We start from the raw sequence: 17708 nt of genomic DNA, 5'->3' as shown, positions 1-17708 counted from the left end.
TAATAATAATAATAATAATTATTATTATTATTATTATTAGTATTATTAGCATAATCCATTATTAGTATTATTAATAGTAGTTGTTGTACTTTATATAATCTATTACTTTATATATAGAAATCTATATTAAAATCATACTATTTATTTTTAATTAATTTTTTATAAAAGGAAAAAGAAAAATACTTATGATTAATTATTTAATTTTTTTTATCATCAAACTCTTCATTTAAATATTATACTTATAATTATACATATTTATAGCAGTTAAATATAATTATTTAAACAAATTATATATTTAAATATAATAATAATTGTGTTATTTTTCTTAACACAAGTTTAAAAAGAAAAACCCAAACTAATTGATAATGAAAACAAAAGTTGCATAAAAGAAAAAGAAAGATTTTTCAAGTTAGGGTTTTGTATGACTTGTATATTTATTCTTCTCTGCTACAGCTTAGAATATCCCACCACATAAGAAAAAATCTTGAAATGCGATGACTTGGCCTAGCAATGATATTGGAGTGAATGAGTGTTAAGTAAATGGCTAAGACTGAGTCAAACAATAAATTGGATATTTATAGTCAAGAGATACCTTTAGAAATGGCTAATACATTTACTATGAACTTGACTGTTTATGAAGAGTCTTTAAAATATATTTTAATATTAATTTTAAAACTAATTCTTCGTTGTCAATCAATTAGAAGAAATCAAGTTAAATAAAATAATATCATCAAAAGTGATTTAAGAAGTTATTTAATTGTAAAATTATTTTCATTGAATAAAATTAACTTGTTTAAATATATCATTTTCGTTTATTTCTTTCATACATTTTCATATAATAGATTACACGAGGAACGTGCATATTTAATAACGTCTCAATTTCCACTTCATTCTAGGTCTCTCTATATTTATTTTTATGTGAAAAATTTGAAAATTTTAACTTTAATTAATTAAAATGGATAAGCAGGGAATTTATCTCAGATAAGTTAATTGAAACATGTTTGAAGACGTTGTCGATTTTTGAAAATTTGTGTTCAAATTTTATGAATTAAAATTTTTTATGAATTAATTTTTATATTTGTAAAGAAAAAGAGATTGAAGGGTAAAATAATAGATGTGAGGTTTGTGTAAAATTTTGTTGGATGTCAAAATAATATTATGTTATTTAACAGATAATATATTTTTTAAAATACTCAACACTTTTTCGATCGTTATTATATTTTATTTTTTTTGTGATTTGTGCCATATATATGTCCAAACTTTTCAAAAAGAAAAGTCACACTAACCCATAGATGTAAAATTTATATACAAGTATTTTACACTTTTTTTAGGTCTCCCTAATAATTAATTTCATGTGAAAAAAAACACTGTAACATTCCACTTAAAGTAGACAAAGTAATAACTTTGTCGAGCAATAAGACTTGTATAATGTATAAAAGAAAAAAATAATGTTTATAATTTAGATATTTTGATGAGTTGTATATTTATTCTTCTTTCCTACCGCATAGAATTTGATTTTATAAATTTAGCATGGAAATTGCCTTTGTGTATATAAAGGGTATTTAGTATGCATAACCCATAAGTGCTTCTTTCTAATGAAAAAAACACTTTCTTCTTTGCTTTTGTTTAAAAATGACTTCCTCCTTTCTCATCCTTCTGTTTCTTTATTTGCTTTCTATGTCAAGTTTTGGTGTGTGTAGAGAGACAGTGTGCATTGGAAGTGAGAGAGAGACACTGTTGTAGTTGAAACATCATCTCATTGATCCTTCAAATAGACTTTCTTCTTGGAATGCTTCTCTCAATCCCAATTGTTGCCATTGGTATGGAGTTCTCTGCAACAACGTCACATCTCATGTTGCAGAGCTTCACCTCACCACTCCACTTCCTTCTTTCCCTTTCGATGTTCATGAAGAAAATTTAGTTGAAGAAGTTTACGAAGAAGCATACAAAGAGTACAGTAGAAGGGCATTCAGGGGAGAGATAAATCCTTGTTTGGTTGATTTGAAGCATTTGAATTACTTGGATTTCAGCGGCAATCTTTTTCAAAGTAAGCCAATTCCTTCCTTCATTACAACAATGACTTCCTTAACTCACCTCAACCTTTCTCATGCTGGATTCTGGGGGAACATTCCTCCTCAAATTGGAAATCTCTCCAATTTACTGTATCTTGATTTAAGTTATGCTGCCAACGGAACAATTCCTCCTCAGATAGGGAATCTTTCCAACTTGCTTCACCTCGAGCTCCAAGGAGAATATTTTTATGAAGAATCTCTATTTTATGAAAATGTTGATTGGTTGTCAAGTCTTTCCAAGCTTTGTTATCTTGACTTTAGCAACACTTGGTCACTTGGAGGAGGTATGCCAATTCCTTCTTTTCTTGGCTCTATGACCACCTTAATTCACTTGGACCTCTCCTTTTCTGGATTTATGGGCAACATTCCTCCCCAGATTGGTAATCTTTCTAATTTGGCTTATCTAGACCTGAGTTATATTGTCAATGGAACTATCCCTTCTCAAATTGGAAATCTTTCCAACTTGCTTTACCTTGATCTACGAGGTCGTTATTTTGTTGGAAATGTTTACTGGTTGTCAAGTCTTTCAAAACTTGAATATCTTGATTTAGGATATGCAAACCTATCCCAATCATTTGATTTTCCTTACATTCTGCAAGCTCTTCCTTCTTTGATGCACCTACAATTGTCAGGATGTACACTTCCTCCCTATAATCAGCCATCTTTTCTTAATATCTCGTCTCTCGTCACTCTTGATCTTTCCTTTACTTCTCATCTTTCTACAATTTCTTTTGTTCCAAAGAGGATATTTGGACTAAAAAAACTTGTTTCTCTTTTCTTATATGATAACTACTTTGAAGGTCCAATTCCCGATGGTCTTCGAAACCTCACACTACTTGAAAATCTTTACTTGAGAGGAAATTCATTCTCATCTTCAATACCTACTTGGTTTTATACTAGTTTTCCTAGTCTAAAGATCTTAGACCTATCAGAAAACAACTTACAAGGGACTATTTCTGATGCCTTAGGAAATATGACTTCTCTGGTTGTACTTGATTTGTCTTACAATAAACTCGAAGGTCCAATTCCAACTTCTTTTGGTTATCTATGCAACTTAAAGGTGATACGTTTCTCATCTCTCAAACTCAACCAGCATATCGATGAAATTTTAGATATTCTTTCTCCTTGTATTTTCCATGGACTGAATACACTTCGAGTTGAAAGTTCTCAACTTTCAGGCAATCTTCCAGTATCATTTGGAAAACTATCATCACTGAGATATCTTTCTCTGTCCAAGAATCATCTTAGTGGAAATCCATTTGAAAGTCTTAGATCACTCTCTAAATTGTCATATCTTGATATTGGTTATAATCGTTTTGAAGGAGTTGTCATGGAAAATCATCTCATTAATCTTGTGAGTTTGAGTTTCCTTCATGCAGCAGGAAACAATTTGACTTTAAAAGTGGGTCCCAATTGGCATCCTACTTTTCAACTTACTTATTTGGATATGAGTTATTGGCAATTAGGTCCTAAGCTTCCTTCATGGATTCAGTCACAAGACAAACTTGAATATTTAGCGATGTCTAAGACGGGGATTTTAGATTCTATTCCGTATTGGTTTTGGGAAACATTTTCGCAGGCTTCTTTTCTAAATCTCTCTTATAATCATATCCGTGGTGAGCTTGGGACTACATTAAAGAATCCAATATCTATCCCCACTGTTGATCTAAGTGCAAATAACTTAGCTGGCAAATTACCCTTACTTTCAAATCGTGTGGATTTTTTGGACCTTTCAAGCAATTTATTTTACAATCCAGTGGATGATTTTTTATGCAAAAATCATATGAAGCCAATGAATTTAAAAACTCTCAATCTTGCATCGAATAACTTGTCTGGAGAAATACCTGATTGTTGGGGAATTTGGCCATATCTAGTGGACCTGAATTTACAAAACAATAATTTCGTTGGGAACATTCCCCAATCCATTGGTTCATTGAAGGAGCTTGAATCATTACGCATCCATAAAAACTTTCTCTCGTAATAGAAGTCATATGTACTTTCTGTCTTAATTCTATGAACAATCGAGGCCAAAAGGTAATAAAACTTTCAAAATTCCCACTTTGATATGTCTAGGTAAGGATGGTCTGATGTAGCTCGGTCAAGATCAGATACAGCTTAGTCAACATCAGATACAACTCGGCTAAGGTTAGATACAAGTTGACCAAGGTTGGTTATAGCTCGGCCAAAGTCGGATACAACTCTTTTTTTTTTGTTTTTTTTTTTCTAAATCGGACATATGGCCTCGGTTTGTACGTAACTGTATCCATATATGGTTTCTGCTTAAGTTCTATAAGAAACAAAGGGCAAAAGGTTGATTAAAATTTCAAAATTACCACGAAAATTTGTATATTTTTTTAAATTTTTATTAGTCTTTAGGCTTTGATTTTATGCATAACCAATGCCATATAGTGGTTATTGCTTTGCTTATTAGAATAACCGAGGTCATATGTTTTTCTAAGGTTAAATTCATGAAAGAAACAAAGGTAACCTGTTAAGTCTCTAAATTTTCCCATTTTTCTATGTTAATACTCTTCTTTTAGGATAGTTTAACTGTTAATTTTCTAGAATTAAAGTAGATTAGTATAATTAGGATAAAAACAGGTTTTAAAAAGAAATAATGTTAATTTTGTGTTTTTAGATAATAAATAGTATTTTTTTTTCTTTACTTTAAATGTCATATTAATTTTCTTTGCTGTTATAGATGTCCATTTTCTCTTTTTGCCGATTTACCCTATTTCTTTTCTTTTTGCAGATCAGCCCATAGTCAAAAGGGGCCAAAATCTAAGAATGGGCTAAAGACTAACAATGTTGTGTGTTTTGAATAGAGAGGAAAGGGACTCTGCTGCACATGGAATTGGGCTTAAGTGAAACGCAACGTTTTGGACCATTCAATTATTAGAACGTTGTCGTCTTGGCCTGAGTAAGTTGTTGCCTTTGGGGGTAAGGCTGAATATCATTATTCTTTATATCTTTATATTTACATATTTCATAAGATGATTATTTATAATTATATGCATATGCACGTACAGAATTTCAACATCGTGATTATATCATATTTACAAAATTTGATTCAGTTGTATAACCTAAAATGAATTAGGTTAAATTATATCCTTCATCTCTATTTTTGTAAAGAGATCTCGTTGGTTTCTTTTTACATGTCTCAATTTAGTTATTACTTTAGAAAAATTGATGCCATAAAGTCTTTTATCTCAATTCATGATAATGACAATATGAGATGACTATGACAATTTATAGTGTTATTATTATATTATGTGTGATTATTTTAGTTTCAATTTAATTTTTATATTTTATTTTGTTTAAATTTAGTGTCATTTTCTTTTTAAAAAATCAATCAATTTTGTTTTTTTTTACAAAATTAAAACCAAAACTAATTTTTATATAAATTTTATACAAATATTTTAAAAAATAGTGACGTCAAACCCTCAAGATGATAAAACTTGAAATGTGATGGGTTGGCCTAACAATGATATTTGAGTGAGTGAGTGTGAAGTGAATGGCTAAGACTGAGTCAAACAATTAATTGGATATTTATAGTCAATACATTTAGTGTGAACTTGACTGTTTATAAGGAGTATTTAAAATAGATTTTAATATTAATTTTTTTAAATAATTCTCGTTCTGAATTAATTAGAAGAAATCAAGTTAGATAAAATAATATCATCAGAAGTGATTTAAGAAGTTAGTTAATTGTAAAATTATTTTGATTGAATAAAGTTAACTTGTTTAAATATATGATTCTCTCGTTTATTTCTTTCATACATTTCATATAATAGATTATATGAGAAAAATGAATAACCGAATCTTGAAAATAGTTTAGATTTTATGATTTATGAGTGGCGTCATAATTTTGTAATCCATAAAATGGATAGGACTTTAAAAGTCTTTTGATTTGATTTTCTGCATTTCCTTCTCACCATAACTCAAAAAATGGGTGGTACTTCCATTTTTTTCTTTGTTATGTTTGTTGTGTGCTTAATTTTCTAATTTATAATATGAACGAGGAATAAGATCCCATGTAAACTTAAAAACAAATTTAAAGTGTAGCAAAGAGTCAATAAAAGATTACTATAATTAAATATAACTTTTTCTGTCTGTTTAAATACGATAAACAAAATCAGTCCTTCATCTGTTACTTATTTAACTGAATTTTCGTAATCAAAGAATAAAAATTATCTAATCTTTTTTTATAACGTCTCAATATGCACTTCATTTTAGGTCTCTCTCTATAAATTTTTATGAGAAAAATTACCAAATTCTAACTTTAAAATTAAATAAAATGGATAAGCAGGGAATTTATCTCAGTTAAGTTAATCGAAATGTGTTTAAAGTCGTCATCGATTTTTGAATGTTGGTGTTCAACTTTTATGAATTAAAAAACTGAAATAAACAGCATAAATTTTATTATAAATAAGGAGATAAATACTCCCACTTGTAAAAGAAAAAAAAGGTAAATCCATAAAAAGAAAAAAAAAAGCATTGCAGTGACAAAAATAAAAGTGTAATACTCAAATATTGGTGTAAAGAAATGAGACGGAAAATATTTAAAGTTTCGTACAGTCTCAAAAAATGAAAAATATTTAATCTTTTTGGGTGGCATCGATGAAGAGGAGGAACGTTGATGTTTTGTAAGGTCTGAAAAAGAAGATAAAATATGAAACTGATTTTGATTTTATAAATTTAGCATGGAAATTAAAATTGATAGACAGATGATTTTGTGTATATAAAGGGTATTTAGTATGCATAACACATAAGTGCTTCTTTCTAATCAAAAAACACTTTCTTCTTCACATTAGCTTTGGTCTAAAAATGACTTCCTCCTTCTTTATCCTTCTGTTTCTTTATTCGCTTTCTATGTCAAGCTTTGGTGTGTGCAGAGGGATAGTGTGCATTGAAAGTGAGAGAGAGACACTTTTGAAGTTAAAACATCATCTCATTGATCCTTCAAATAGACTTTCTTCTTGGAATGCTTCTCTCAATCCCAATTGTTGCCATTGGTACGGAGTTCTCTGCAACAACGTCACATCCCACGTTGCAGAGCTTCACCTCAGCACTCCACTTCCTTCTTTCCCTTTCGATGAGAGCCTAATAGATGAAACTTACGAAGAAGTTCGCAGAGAAGCATTCAATGAGTATAGTAGAAGGGCATTCAATGGAGAGATAAATCCTTGTTTGGTTGATTTAAAGCATTTGAATTATTTGGATTTCAGCGGCAATATTTTTTATAGGAAGCCATTTCCTTCTTTCATTGCAACAATGACTTCCTTAACTCACCTCAACCTTTCTAATGCTAAATTCATGGGAAACATTCCTCCTCAGATTGGAAATCTCTCCAATTTGCTCTATCTTGATTTAAGTCATGCTGCCAACGGAACAATTCCTTCCCAGATAGGGAATCTCTCCAATTTGTTGTACCTTGACCTCTCTTATGCTTTCAACGGAAGAATTCCTCCTCAGATAGGGAATCTCTCCAACTTGCTCCACCTCCAACTCACAGGATATGATTCTGAAAATGTTGACTGGCTGTCAAGTCTTTCCAAGCTTTGTTATCTTGACTTGAGCAACACTTGGTCACTTGTTAAAGGTATGCCAATTCCTTCTTTTCTTGGCTCAATGACCAACTTAATTCACTTGGATCTCTCTGATTCTGGATTTATGGGCAACATTCCTTTCCAGATTGGTAATCTTTCCAATTTGGTGTATCTAGACTTAAGTTATGCTGCCAATGGAACTATCCCCTCTCAAATTGGAAATCTCTCCAACTTGCTTTACCTTTATCTTCAAGGTCATTATTTTGTTGAAAATGATTATTGGTTGTCTAGTCTTTCAAAACTTGAATATCTTGATTTGACATCTGCAGACATATCCCAATCATTTGATTTTTTCCATATTCTGCAAGCTCTTCCTTCTTTGATGAACCTACAATTGTCAGGATGTATACTCCCTCTGTATAATCAACCGTCATTTCTTAACTTCTCATCTCTCGTCACTCTAGATCTTTCCTATATTCCTTATTTTTCAACAAATTCTTCGGTTCCAAAGTGGGTATTTGGAATGGAAAAACTGGTTTCTCTTTCTTTACATGATAACAACTTTGAAGGTACAATTCCAGATGGTCTTCGAAACCTCACACTACTTGAAAATCTTAACTTGTGTGGAAATTCATTCTCATCTTCAATACCTACTTGGTTTTATACTAGTTTTCCTAATCTAAAGATCTTGGACCTATCAAGAAATAACTTACAAGGAACTATTTCTGATGCCTTAGGAAATATCACTTCTCTAGTTACACTTGATTTGTCTTACAATAAACTTGAAGGTCCACTTCCAACTTCTTTAGGAAAGGTGACTTCTCTAGTTGAACTTGATTTATCATCCAATAAACTTGAAGGACCAATTCCAATTTCTTTTGGTTATCTATGCAACTTAAGGGTGATACGTTTCTCATATCTCAAACTCAAACAACATATTAATGAAATTTTAGATATTCTTTCTCCTTGTATTTTCCATGGACTGACAATACTTCGAGTTGAAAGTTCTCAACTCTCAGGCAATCTTCCAGTATCATTTCAAAAACTTTCATCATTGAGATATCTTTCTCTGTTCGAGAATCAGCTTAGTGGAAATCCATTTGAAAGTTTTAGATCACTCTCTAAATTGTCATATCTTAATATTGGTTATAATCGATTTGAAGGAGTTGTGATGGAAAATCATCTCATTAATCTTGTGAGTTTGAGTATCCTTCATGCATCAGGAAACAATTTGACTTTAAAAGTGGATCCCAATTGGCATCCTACTTTTAAGCTTACTTCTTTGGATATGAGCTCCTGGCAGTTAGGTCCTAACTTTCCTTCATGGATTCAGTCACAACACAAACTTGAATATTTAGCGATGTCTAAGACGGGGATTTTAGATTCTATTCCGAATTGGTTTTGGGAAACATTTTCTCAGACTTATTTTTTAAATCTCTCTCATAATCATATCCATGGTGAGCTTGGGACTACATCAAAGAATCCAATATCTATCACCAATGTTGATCTAAGCGCAAATAACTTAGGTGGCAAATTACCCTTACTTTCAAATTCTGTGGGTTTTTTGGACCTTTCAAGCAATTCATTTTCCAAACCAGTGGATGATTTTCTATGCAAAAATCATAAGAAGCCAATGAATTTAGAATTTCTCTATCTTGCATCGAATAACTTGTATGGAGAAATACCTGATTGTTGGGGAATTTGGCCATATCTAGTGGACCTGAATTTACAAAACAATAATTTTGTTGGGAACATTCCTCAATCCATGGGTTCATTGACGGAGCTCGAATCATTACGCATCCGTAAAAACTTTCTCTCGGGAACATTTCCAACAATTTTGAAGAAGACCAAACAATTGAAATTATTAGATATTGGAGAAAATAATTTTTCAGGAACAATTCCAAATTGGGTTGGAGAAAGTTTTTTAGATATGAAGGTTCTTATCCTTCGATCAAATACATTTTCCGGTCATATTCCTAATAAAATATGTGATATGAGTCTTCTTCAAGTGTTAGACCTTGCACAAAATAATTTCACTGGATATGTACCTACTTGTATTAACAGCTTGAAGGCCATGACAAAAAAGCACAGAAACATAGTTCCTTTCATCTATTGTTTACCTATCAATGATGGTAAACTTATAACTGCAATGGAAACTATAGTAAGCGTTCTTCTTTGGTTGAAAGGAAGAGGAGATGAATACAAAAACTTTCTCGGGTTGGTAAAAAGCATTGATTTGTCAAATAACAAATTAGTTGGAGAAATACCAAGAGAGATCACAGATTTAAATGGTTTGTTATTTTTGAACTTGTCTCACAACCAACTTATTGGTCACATTCCACAAAACATTGGTAATATGGGATCATTGTTGTCCATTGATTTCTCAAGGAATGAACTTTCTGGTGAAATCCCTCCAACCATTACAAATTTGAGCTTTCTAAGTATGCTAGACTTGTCTTATAATCATTTGGATGGAAAAATTCCAACAGGAACTCAGCTCCAATCCTTTGATGCCTCTAACTTTATTGGCAACAATCTTTGTGGCCAACCACTATCTATCAGTTGCAGCTCCAATGGCAAAAGTTATGATCACAATGGCGAAGGGAGTGATAGACATGAAGTGAACTTATTTTTTGTGGGCATGGCATTTGGATTTGTGGTGGGATTTTGGATAGTAGTTGGTCCTTTGGTCATCTGTAGATCATTGCGTTATGCCTATTTTCATTTCCTTGATCATGTGTGGTTCAAACTTCAATACTTCTTTTAAAGTGAGTACAATATCTAATGTGGTGAAAAATAAAATTATTACAAAATATGGATGTTAATTTGGATTATTCTGTATTGCATAGTTGTTCAAATTTTCAGGTCATTTATGTATTGTTTGATTTAGTTTGAAATGTGCGTGTTATTTAAATTACTAGTGGATTTCAAAGCTTAAAAGTCTACATTGGTCAACTTATTATAGATAAATTATAGCTAATTTCATCTATGAAGATCAACAAATTGTAATCTATTGTTAGAAAAATTAGACAGTGCGAAGTTAATTTGAACCCTGTAAAACTCTCGTTGAAAAGAATTGAAGCAAGATATTTAATGAGTTGCTTGGCTTTTAGATACTCAAAGCATTCCTATTCAAATTTATAGATTGTTATATTTTATTTCTCAATAACAAGATTCAAAGGCATTATAAAAGACTACTTTCTTTTTCAATAGCATGATTCAAGTACTTTGTGAACATTTAGTTTTGGATTTTTTAACTTTATCTCTTCAATTTTTAAATTTAGTCTATTTTATTTTAACATTTTACATATAAAGAAGAAAAAAAAAATGAGACTGTGGTATAAAGGTCTAATGACACCCATCAGAACTCTATGTTGAATATGCAAAATTCTATTCTTTGCATTTGTTATATCGTTGAGCTAACTTTTCGCATATTCCTTCTTATCTATGATGTCTGCTGAGTATTGAAGTTTTAGCTGCTTGTTCCAATGATATCCGTAGATGAAATTTTGGAAATATTGGAATGTCTTTCTTCTCCTGTTGATGGTTTTGGACCTTATACCATCATTTGTGAATGCTTTACACTTTAATAATAGTTGCGTTAACAGTAAGTTGTTTCACAGCAACTGTACTTAAAATTGCCAGCAACAAGACAAAAATAATTATTGAGATATGACAACAATTGCTCGCAGCAAGGATGTGCACTTTAGAGTCACTCATTAGACAGGCATTATTATCTCAGATGCACTACTTTTGGTCATTGAATGGTATTTTGGTAGTTTCAGTTTTCAAAGGTAAAAGGTAAATGTTGAATGCTATAAATAAAAGCTAATAAAAGAGAAGTGATTGATGAAAGAGGCAGAGTAAAGAAAAGTAGTAATGGAAAGTAAGCAGATGAAGGATAAAATAGGTTAGTTTCGGTTGTCCTCTGAAATTAAATGAATTTTTTTCATTGTCTGGTTGGTTGATGCGAATTCTGCTCAGTGTGACTCACCTACCTTTTGAGAAACTGCTCCTAAAATCTATACTCAAAGTTTGCCTTCCACAAGAAAACCGATGTGCATTTTAAAGAAAGTGGCAACTGTTGCCTATTTTTAAGGGGTAATGTCATTGATAAGCTTTAACACCTATGAGCCTCTTGAAGGTAAGTAAATGGTGAAAAATATTCTCTTTTCTTTATCAAATGAAATTTGAACTAATTCAACCATTTTTTGTATGCAACCATTCAGCTAATATATTTTTATGGCTAAATAGCTGAATTCTGCATTGATACCTCTAGTTCTGCTAAGACTTTCAATAATCGAATGCTCCTCATTCAACTAATTATGTAAAGCGCCATTTTGACTTTATTCGCATTCAGCTGATCTTGTATTCACTCTATTTAACTTCAGTTATACTGAATCCTCAATAGAGAACATCTAAAAGCACATGTGTTCCCATCAATTTATTTCCGAGTTAAAAGAATTCAATGTTTTAGCAGTTCATCTTTATTCGGACAGCTTCATTCAGGTCCTTATTTTCTTAGCTGAACAATTCATCTTCATAATCAGCTTTCAGTTAATAATGTAATAGGATTCTACACTGTTATGATTTGGATGCTATATTTTTCTAGTTTCCCACATCTCACGATCCACCAAGTTAGAAATGTAGAGAAAAATGGACTGAGAAAGTACTCAATATGTATAAAAAAACATTGAAAACATTACAATGTAAACATTTCAGACGAAACATTGAAAAGTATAATCTATTGTATGCCTTCCTCTTAAATGCCAAGTTGCCATATTATTGTCATTAGTCTTCGGACTCCATCAATGTATAGAGAAGGTATGGAGTTTAGGAATGAAAGGTGGGGACTCAAGTTGATCAAATTTGAGAGACAAAGTGTTCTGTCACAAGACGACGCAAAATCTTTCCGGTGGCAGTCTTGGGCAGAGAATCAGTAATGAAGACCTTTTTGGGAACTTTGAAGGATGCAAGATTGTTCTTGCTATATCTTAGCACCTCTGCCTCGTCAAGGTTTGATCCTTCTCTTGGGATAACCGCACAATATATCTGTCAAGAGTTCACAATATATTATCAACACAAATTTCAGTGAACAAAGTTGGAGATATAGTAATCCACAACTTAATTAGTCACTGATACACCAAACACTTTCCAGATTTGGACAATTAACCTTTCGGGAAATTAAAGTTAGAAGGTTATTTTCTGTAACGTGGTATTGACATGGTGGTTTCATTTGGCAAAAAGTGATCAAATAAAAATGGACTCTTCCATAAGAAGGGTTTTCTTGTACGCCACAAAATGTTCGTACATGATTAAATATGACCTTTGAAGCCAGAAAGTGATAAACATTAACTGGCTCAGAAATCCTCAGTGGTGTTTGTCTTTCTGACACGTGTTACTTATGAGTGGCCCTCCATTACCCAACCCATGCAAAAAATAGAAGAACGCCCGATATGCCAATGTAATAGATAATACAGAAAAAAGTAGGCCAGTGTTTGTTCTTGTGGGGCATGACCCTTTTTATGCCAAGTTTATTCTTTATGAGCGGTGTATAAAACATAGGGTATGACCAGTGGAAAGAGAAAGAATCAAAAAAATTTATTATATTACTAATTAATAAATATAACTCAATTTTTTGTGGCAACATATATCGTCCATAAAAAATGGTGATGGGCAAAATTTGTAGTTGTATTTATGTGGTTTCTTTGAGGAAAAGCCCGTCAAATTTGTAGAGTGTATAAAAGTTAAAAATGGATGAATGAGACAGAGACACACCTCTTCACCGTACTTGGCATCAGGCGCTCCGAAAGCTACTGCTTGTGCAATGTCCGGATGTGAAAGCAGAACAGCATCAACTTCAATTGGTGATATCTTTTCGCCTAAAATTTAAAAACCCTTCTCATCAGTTAACATGTATCACTGAGTTTATTAAATTTTCTTAAAATGAAAACTCTGAAATGAACTCTGTTTCTTTTCCTCTTTCTGACGCTAAATAAATGAAAATAAAATATACAAGTTCTATAGTGTTCTCTACTCTTCACGAAATATATAAAGTGAAATGAACTAAACCTCGTGTCATGACATGGATAGTTTATACCTACTTCTTTCCTGACATAACTGCCAAATCAAAACCTAATTAACATCACTGTCACTCTCTTGACGTACAAACCACAACTCTAGTAGTTGTTAATACCAAACAAAAAGCCCGACTTCAACCTTAGTGACAGTTATGACATTTGTTTCATCTGAGAATACTATAATAATTCTCACACACAATTTAAATATTGATAAGTTGTTCACGTAACGCGTAAAACTATTGAGAAGTCTCTTGAGTTTACACCAGACAAATTACTCAGCAAGAATCAAACTCACGTCATCAATGACACACCACCAAGAAATATTTCTCGAAGACAATGAATCACCAAAATCAATGGTTAAGCTTAGTCTGTATTCAACCCAAACTTTTCCTTCAAAACAGTCAATGCACCGAATTTTGAAAAAGCATGGTTCCCTCAATTCAGAATATTCGCAATACCTTCCAAAGAAAATTGCAGAAAATTTTTTAATAATAAATATTAACATACCTCCACGGTTGATGAGTTCCTTGATGCGACCCACGAGGTGCAAATAACCATCAGAATCCAAGTAGCCAACATCACCGGTATGGAACCAACCAAATTCAAACGCCGCCGTATTGGCATCCACGTTATTTTTATACCCTTTCGTAACATTGGGGCCACGAATGCAAACTTCTCCGCTAACTTCAGCCTCTTGAACCCGGCCCGTTTGGTCCAAAATAACCATTTCTTGTCCCACGGGCTTTCCAACCGACCCGGCTTTGTGCGGCCCATCTTGTGGTAAAGGGTTCGAAGCCATGAGATGCGACGCTTCCGTCATCGCATAAGCTTCCAACACCGGCGCACCGAAAGCCTCCTCGAGTTTGCCCAAAATAGCCGGTGCCAGAGACGCGCTGCAGCTTCGTATGAACCGGAGCCGCGGGTAAACCGGTTCGGGGTTGTTCGCGTGGCGGTCCAGTATAATCTGGTGTATGGTGGGGACCGCAGTGTACCACGTGGCGTTGTACTTCACCATGTCTTTCCAGAACGCAGAGGCGGAGAACCTTCCCGCCGCCGGCAGCGCAACCGCCGCACCGGCCGCCAGGGAACTAAGCAACCCCGCAATCAAACCGTGCACGTGAAAAAGCGGAAGCACAATCACCGTCGAGTCAGACTCAGTGAGTCGGTACACCGATTTAATGTTTTGTACCGAAGAGAGCAAGTTGTGCTGAGTGAGCGGCACTCCCTTGGGTCGGCTTGTGGTGCCGGATGTATGAAGGAAAAGCGCCACGTCATCAGGATCGTTAACCACTGACTCAACCGAATCGACCGAGTTAACCGAGTCGGATTGACTCAGCGAGAGACTCAGCTCGGGTTCGTTACTCTCGGCTTGGGTTACCGAAGCCGTGGCGTGAGCTATTTTGAGTTTTGAAGCTGCGGCTTGGGCTGCGTTGTTTCCTTCTGAAGATGTTAAGAGAAGCTTGGACTCGGAGTCGGATAAATAAAACTCGAACTCTTCGTCTGTGTAAGCCGAGTTTAACGGCGCGGCTGTGGCCCGCACTCGAATAACGGCTAGAAACATGATAACAAACTGAAACGTAAAAGAAAACAATGGTTCGCAATTAACGAAAAAACGATCGAGATTGTTTCAATGTTCAAATATTGCGAGAAGGAAAATTTAATCAGATGCTATTGTTTGTTACGTAATGTAATATAATTGACAACGGTGCAATAGTTTACAGATTAGGGAACGGACCTCGACGGTATTGGGGAAGGTGAGGGCGACGACATCGCCGGGTTTGATTCCGGCGGTGAGCAGCCGTTGGGCGGCGGATTCCACCAGTTGATGGAGGCGAGAGTGGGTGAGGTCAAATTTGGCAGCGACGGAGAGCGCTCGGCGAGAGGGGAACTTGGCGGCGACATGGCGGAGGAAATAGGTAAGTGTGGATGTGGTTTCCATTGTGCTTTTTGGTTAGAAAAATTATGGTTGAGTGGTGTTTGTGAATGGATTGTGAAATTGGGAATTGTGGAAAGTATTTATAGGGATTGAGAAACACGGGTGGCGGTAGTATCTGGGAAAAAGAAAAGTAGAAAAGATGTTTGTGAGACTTTGGTCAAATCTCTCTGCGTCACAACCAGCCACCTTCTATAGTTCATATCATTAACTTCAATTTTCATTTTAATCTCTATGATAAAATCTAATCAAAAGATTTAAATTAGTAATTCGTAATATATTTTCTTTAAAGATGATTAAGTAATTATTGTTAAAATAATAAAGTATTTAATAATACAATTTCCTTTCATGGGGAAACTTACATGCAGTTCATGGGTACAGTGGTGTTGATGTTCTCTTATCAAATTATAAGTTTTTTTACCTTTGATATTTTTGTGTATGGATGTTTGGTACTTTGTGTTAGCTATTGTTTCAATTTTATTCTTAAATTGTAGTGTTTTTTCTTGTAGGAGTGAGAATATGAAGTAATTTGTCAGAGGAATCATGATTCATGAGTCACGAAAGAGACAACGAACTACGTAGTTTCTTGCAAGTTGTTTAGTAGTATTCGCATCTATTTATTATCTTTTCCCAGTTTTATTTTTATCATGAAAACTAAATATAGTATCCTATGCCCGAAAGTATGAATATTAAAGTTGTAAAATTAACTTTTTTAAGATAAATTGAACCGAATTATTTTTATAGTTTAAGTTTAATTTGTGATTTCAACCCCTTATACAGACAGCGAGATCCATCGCTCTATACGATCCAAATATTGAAGATTTTTTATCCATCGCAAAGGTTACCTGACAGATTTCGGTAAAAGTTACTCTTAAAAGTTCGGTAAAAACAACCCTGAATACATGAATTTATAAATCAACTTAATTCATAAATTAATAATGTAATTTAAAAATAAAAATAACCATCAAATTTAGCATTTACAATAAAAGAGTTTATAATAGAATCATGATGTGAAAGTGTATTACGTCTTCTCTGTGTATGGTCCTTGAAATGTGAGATCAGAGAGAGACTGTCCAATCATTATCTCATGGGATTTGTTTTTCTTATTTATTAAAAGAGGACGTAAACCTTAATTAGAGTATGCAAGTGTACCTTCTCATTTTAAATTTTTTAGGTTACAGAAAATTACTAATAAATTTCATATTTTTTGAAATTTTCTATTTTCTCTGTTCTTATGTTTGAAATTACTGGTTTTAGTAATTATAAATGTTCCCACTCTGTTTCAAGGTCGTGCGGCACGGCCTAAAATTGGATCCATTCAGTGTTGATAACGTTAATAATGGGTCTTGGTTCAAGAGGAGATTGTATAGATTAATTTATCTCCTCCATCAATTTATTTTTTATTTTGTAAAATTCCATTTACCACATTATTCATCCAAAATCAAAAAATTGATATATAATTGAGAAGTGTTTCGAGATGGTCCAGGTAAGTCTTCGCATTAACTAGTTACACTCTAAATAATCTTCATATTAACTAGTTTATTTTCAATCAGTGGTCTGAGAAGCATTTTGTGTGTCCATACCTACAAAAGGTATTACAATACTAAAGGTAGTAGGTAATCAAGTGAAAAAGTATTAGTTACTATGATACATGTGTAGTGCATCTATATGAAAGTCATAATGTGGATGTTTATCTATAATAGTTATTATGGACTTTTACATTTTAACTGACTTAATCATATTTTAAAGTAGAAAGTTTATTTGTGATTATCACTCATATTAACATGACATTCATTCTTTAATTAGTCGGTCTTGTTATTTAGTTAAGATAGTTGACCAAAGGTGGTCGTCCATGGATGATATGGCTAGAGTTTGACCAAAAGATGATTGATTAAATGGTGATCGACAAAGGTGATCAACCAGAATGGTCAATCTAAAATGATCGACTAAGAGTGATCAATCAAAAATGATATCTGTCAAAATAGATCAATCAAAATTGGTCAATCTAAATAGGTCGACCAAAATATCAACCTAGAATGATTGACCAATAATTATCTATAAATACAAAAGTAAT

At 33.1% G+C, this 17708-nt stretch overlaps 2 protein-coding genes and 1 pseudogene across 2 annotated transcripts; 2 read left to right on the top strand and 1 right to left on the bottom strand.

The window, feature by feature from the left end:
* Positions 1 to 1632: 1632 nt before the first annotated feature.
* Positions 1633 to 4053, top strand: LOC106762494 (annotated as a pseudogene).
* A 2846-nt stretch (positions 4054 to 6899) lies between these two features.
* Positions 6900 to 10407, top strand: LOC106762485 (LRR receptor-like serine/threonine-protein kinase GSO2). Its single transcript, XM_014646432.2, has 4 exons — positions 6900 to 7396; positions 7466 to 7674; positions 8023 to 8502; positions 8641 to 10407. Exons 1-4 carry the CDS (start codon positions 6900 to 6902, stop codon positions 10386 to 10388), a joined length of 2934 nt encoding a protein of 977 aa, XP_014501918.1. The 3' UTR covers positions 10389 to 10407.
* A 1871-nt stretch (positions 10408 to 12278) lies between these two features.
* On the bottom strand, positions 12279 to 15709 carry LOC106772564 (oxalate--CoA ligase-like). The gene is made up of 4 exons (XM_014659057.2): positions 15437 to 15709; positions 14209 to 15271; positions 13400 to 13503; positions 12279 to 12673 (listed from the first exon to the last, which is right to left on the bottom strand). Exons 1-4 carry the CDS (start codon positions 15638 to 15640, stop codon positions 12485 to 12487), a joined length of 1560 nt encoding a protein of 519 aa, XP_014514543.1. The 5' UTR covers positions 15641 to 15709; the 3' UTR covers positions 12279 to 12484.
* Positions 15710 to 17708: the final 1999 nt, after the last annotated feature.

This window comes from Vigna radiata, chromosome 1 (assembly GCF_000741045.1).
Source record: "Vigna radiata var. radiata cultivar VC1973A chromosome 1, Vradiata_ver6, whole genome shotgun sequence".
Classification (NCBI taxonomy): Eukaryota; Viridiplantae; Streptophyta; class Magnoliopsida; order Fabales; family Fabaceae; genus Vigna; species Vigna radiata.
The sequence above is the reverse complement of the archived record's forward strand: the minus strand, read 5'-3'. Positions and strand labels throughout refer to the sequence as shown.

Excerpts from the sequence above, each read along its gene's own strand:
- LOC106762485 (XM_014646432.2), top strand. The coding sequence starts at position 6,900 with ATGACTTCCTCCTTCTTTATCCTTCTGTTTCTTTATTCGCTTTCTATG. Across the intron at positions 7,675-8,022 it reads CACTTGGTCACTTGTTAAAG|GATGTATACTCCCTCTGTAT; the intron begins GTATGCCAATTC and ends TACAATTGTCAG. Across the intron at positions 8,503-8,640 it reads ACCAATTCCAATTTCTTTTG|GCAATCTTCCAGTATCATTT; the intron begins GTTATCTATGCA and ends CTCAACTCTCAG.
- LOC106772564 (XM_014659057.2), bottom strand. The coding sequence starts at position 15,640 with ATGGAAACCACATCCACACTTACCTATTTCCTCCGCCATGTCGCCGCC. Across the intron at positions 15,272-15,436 it reads CCTTCCCCAATACCGTCGAG|TTTGTTATCATGTTTCTAGC; the intron begins GTCCGTTCCCTA and ends TTTACGTTTCAG. Across the intron at positions 13,504-14,208 it reads GGAACTCATCAACCGTGGAG|GCGAAAAGATATCACCAATT; the intron begins GTATGTTAATAT and ends TTTAAATTTTAG.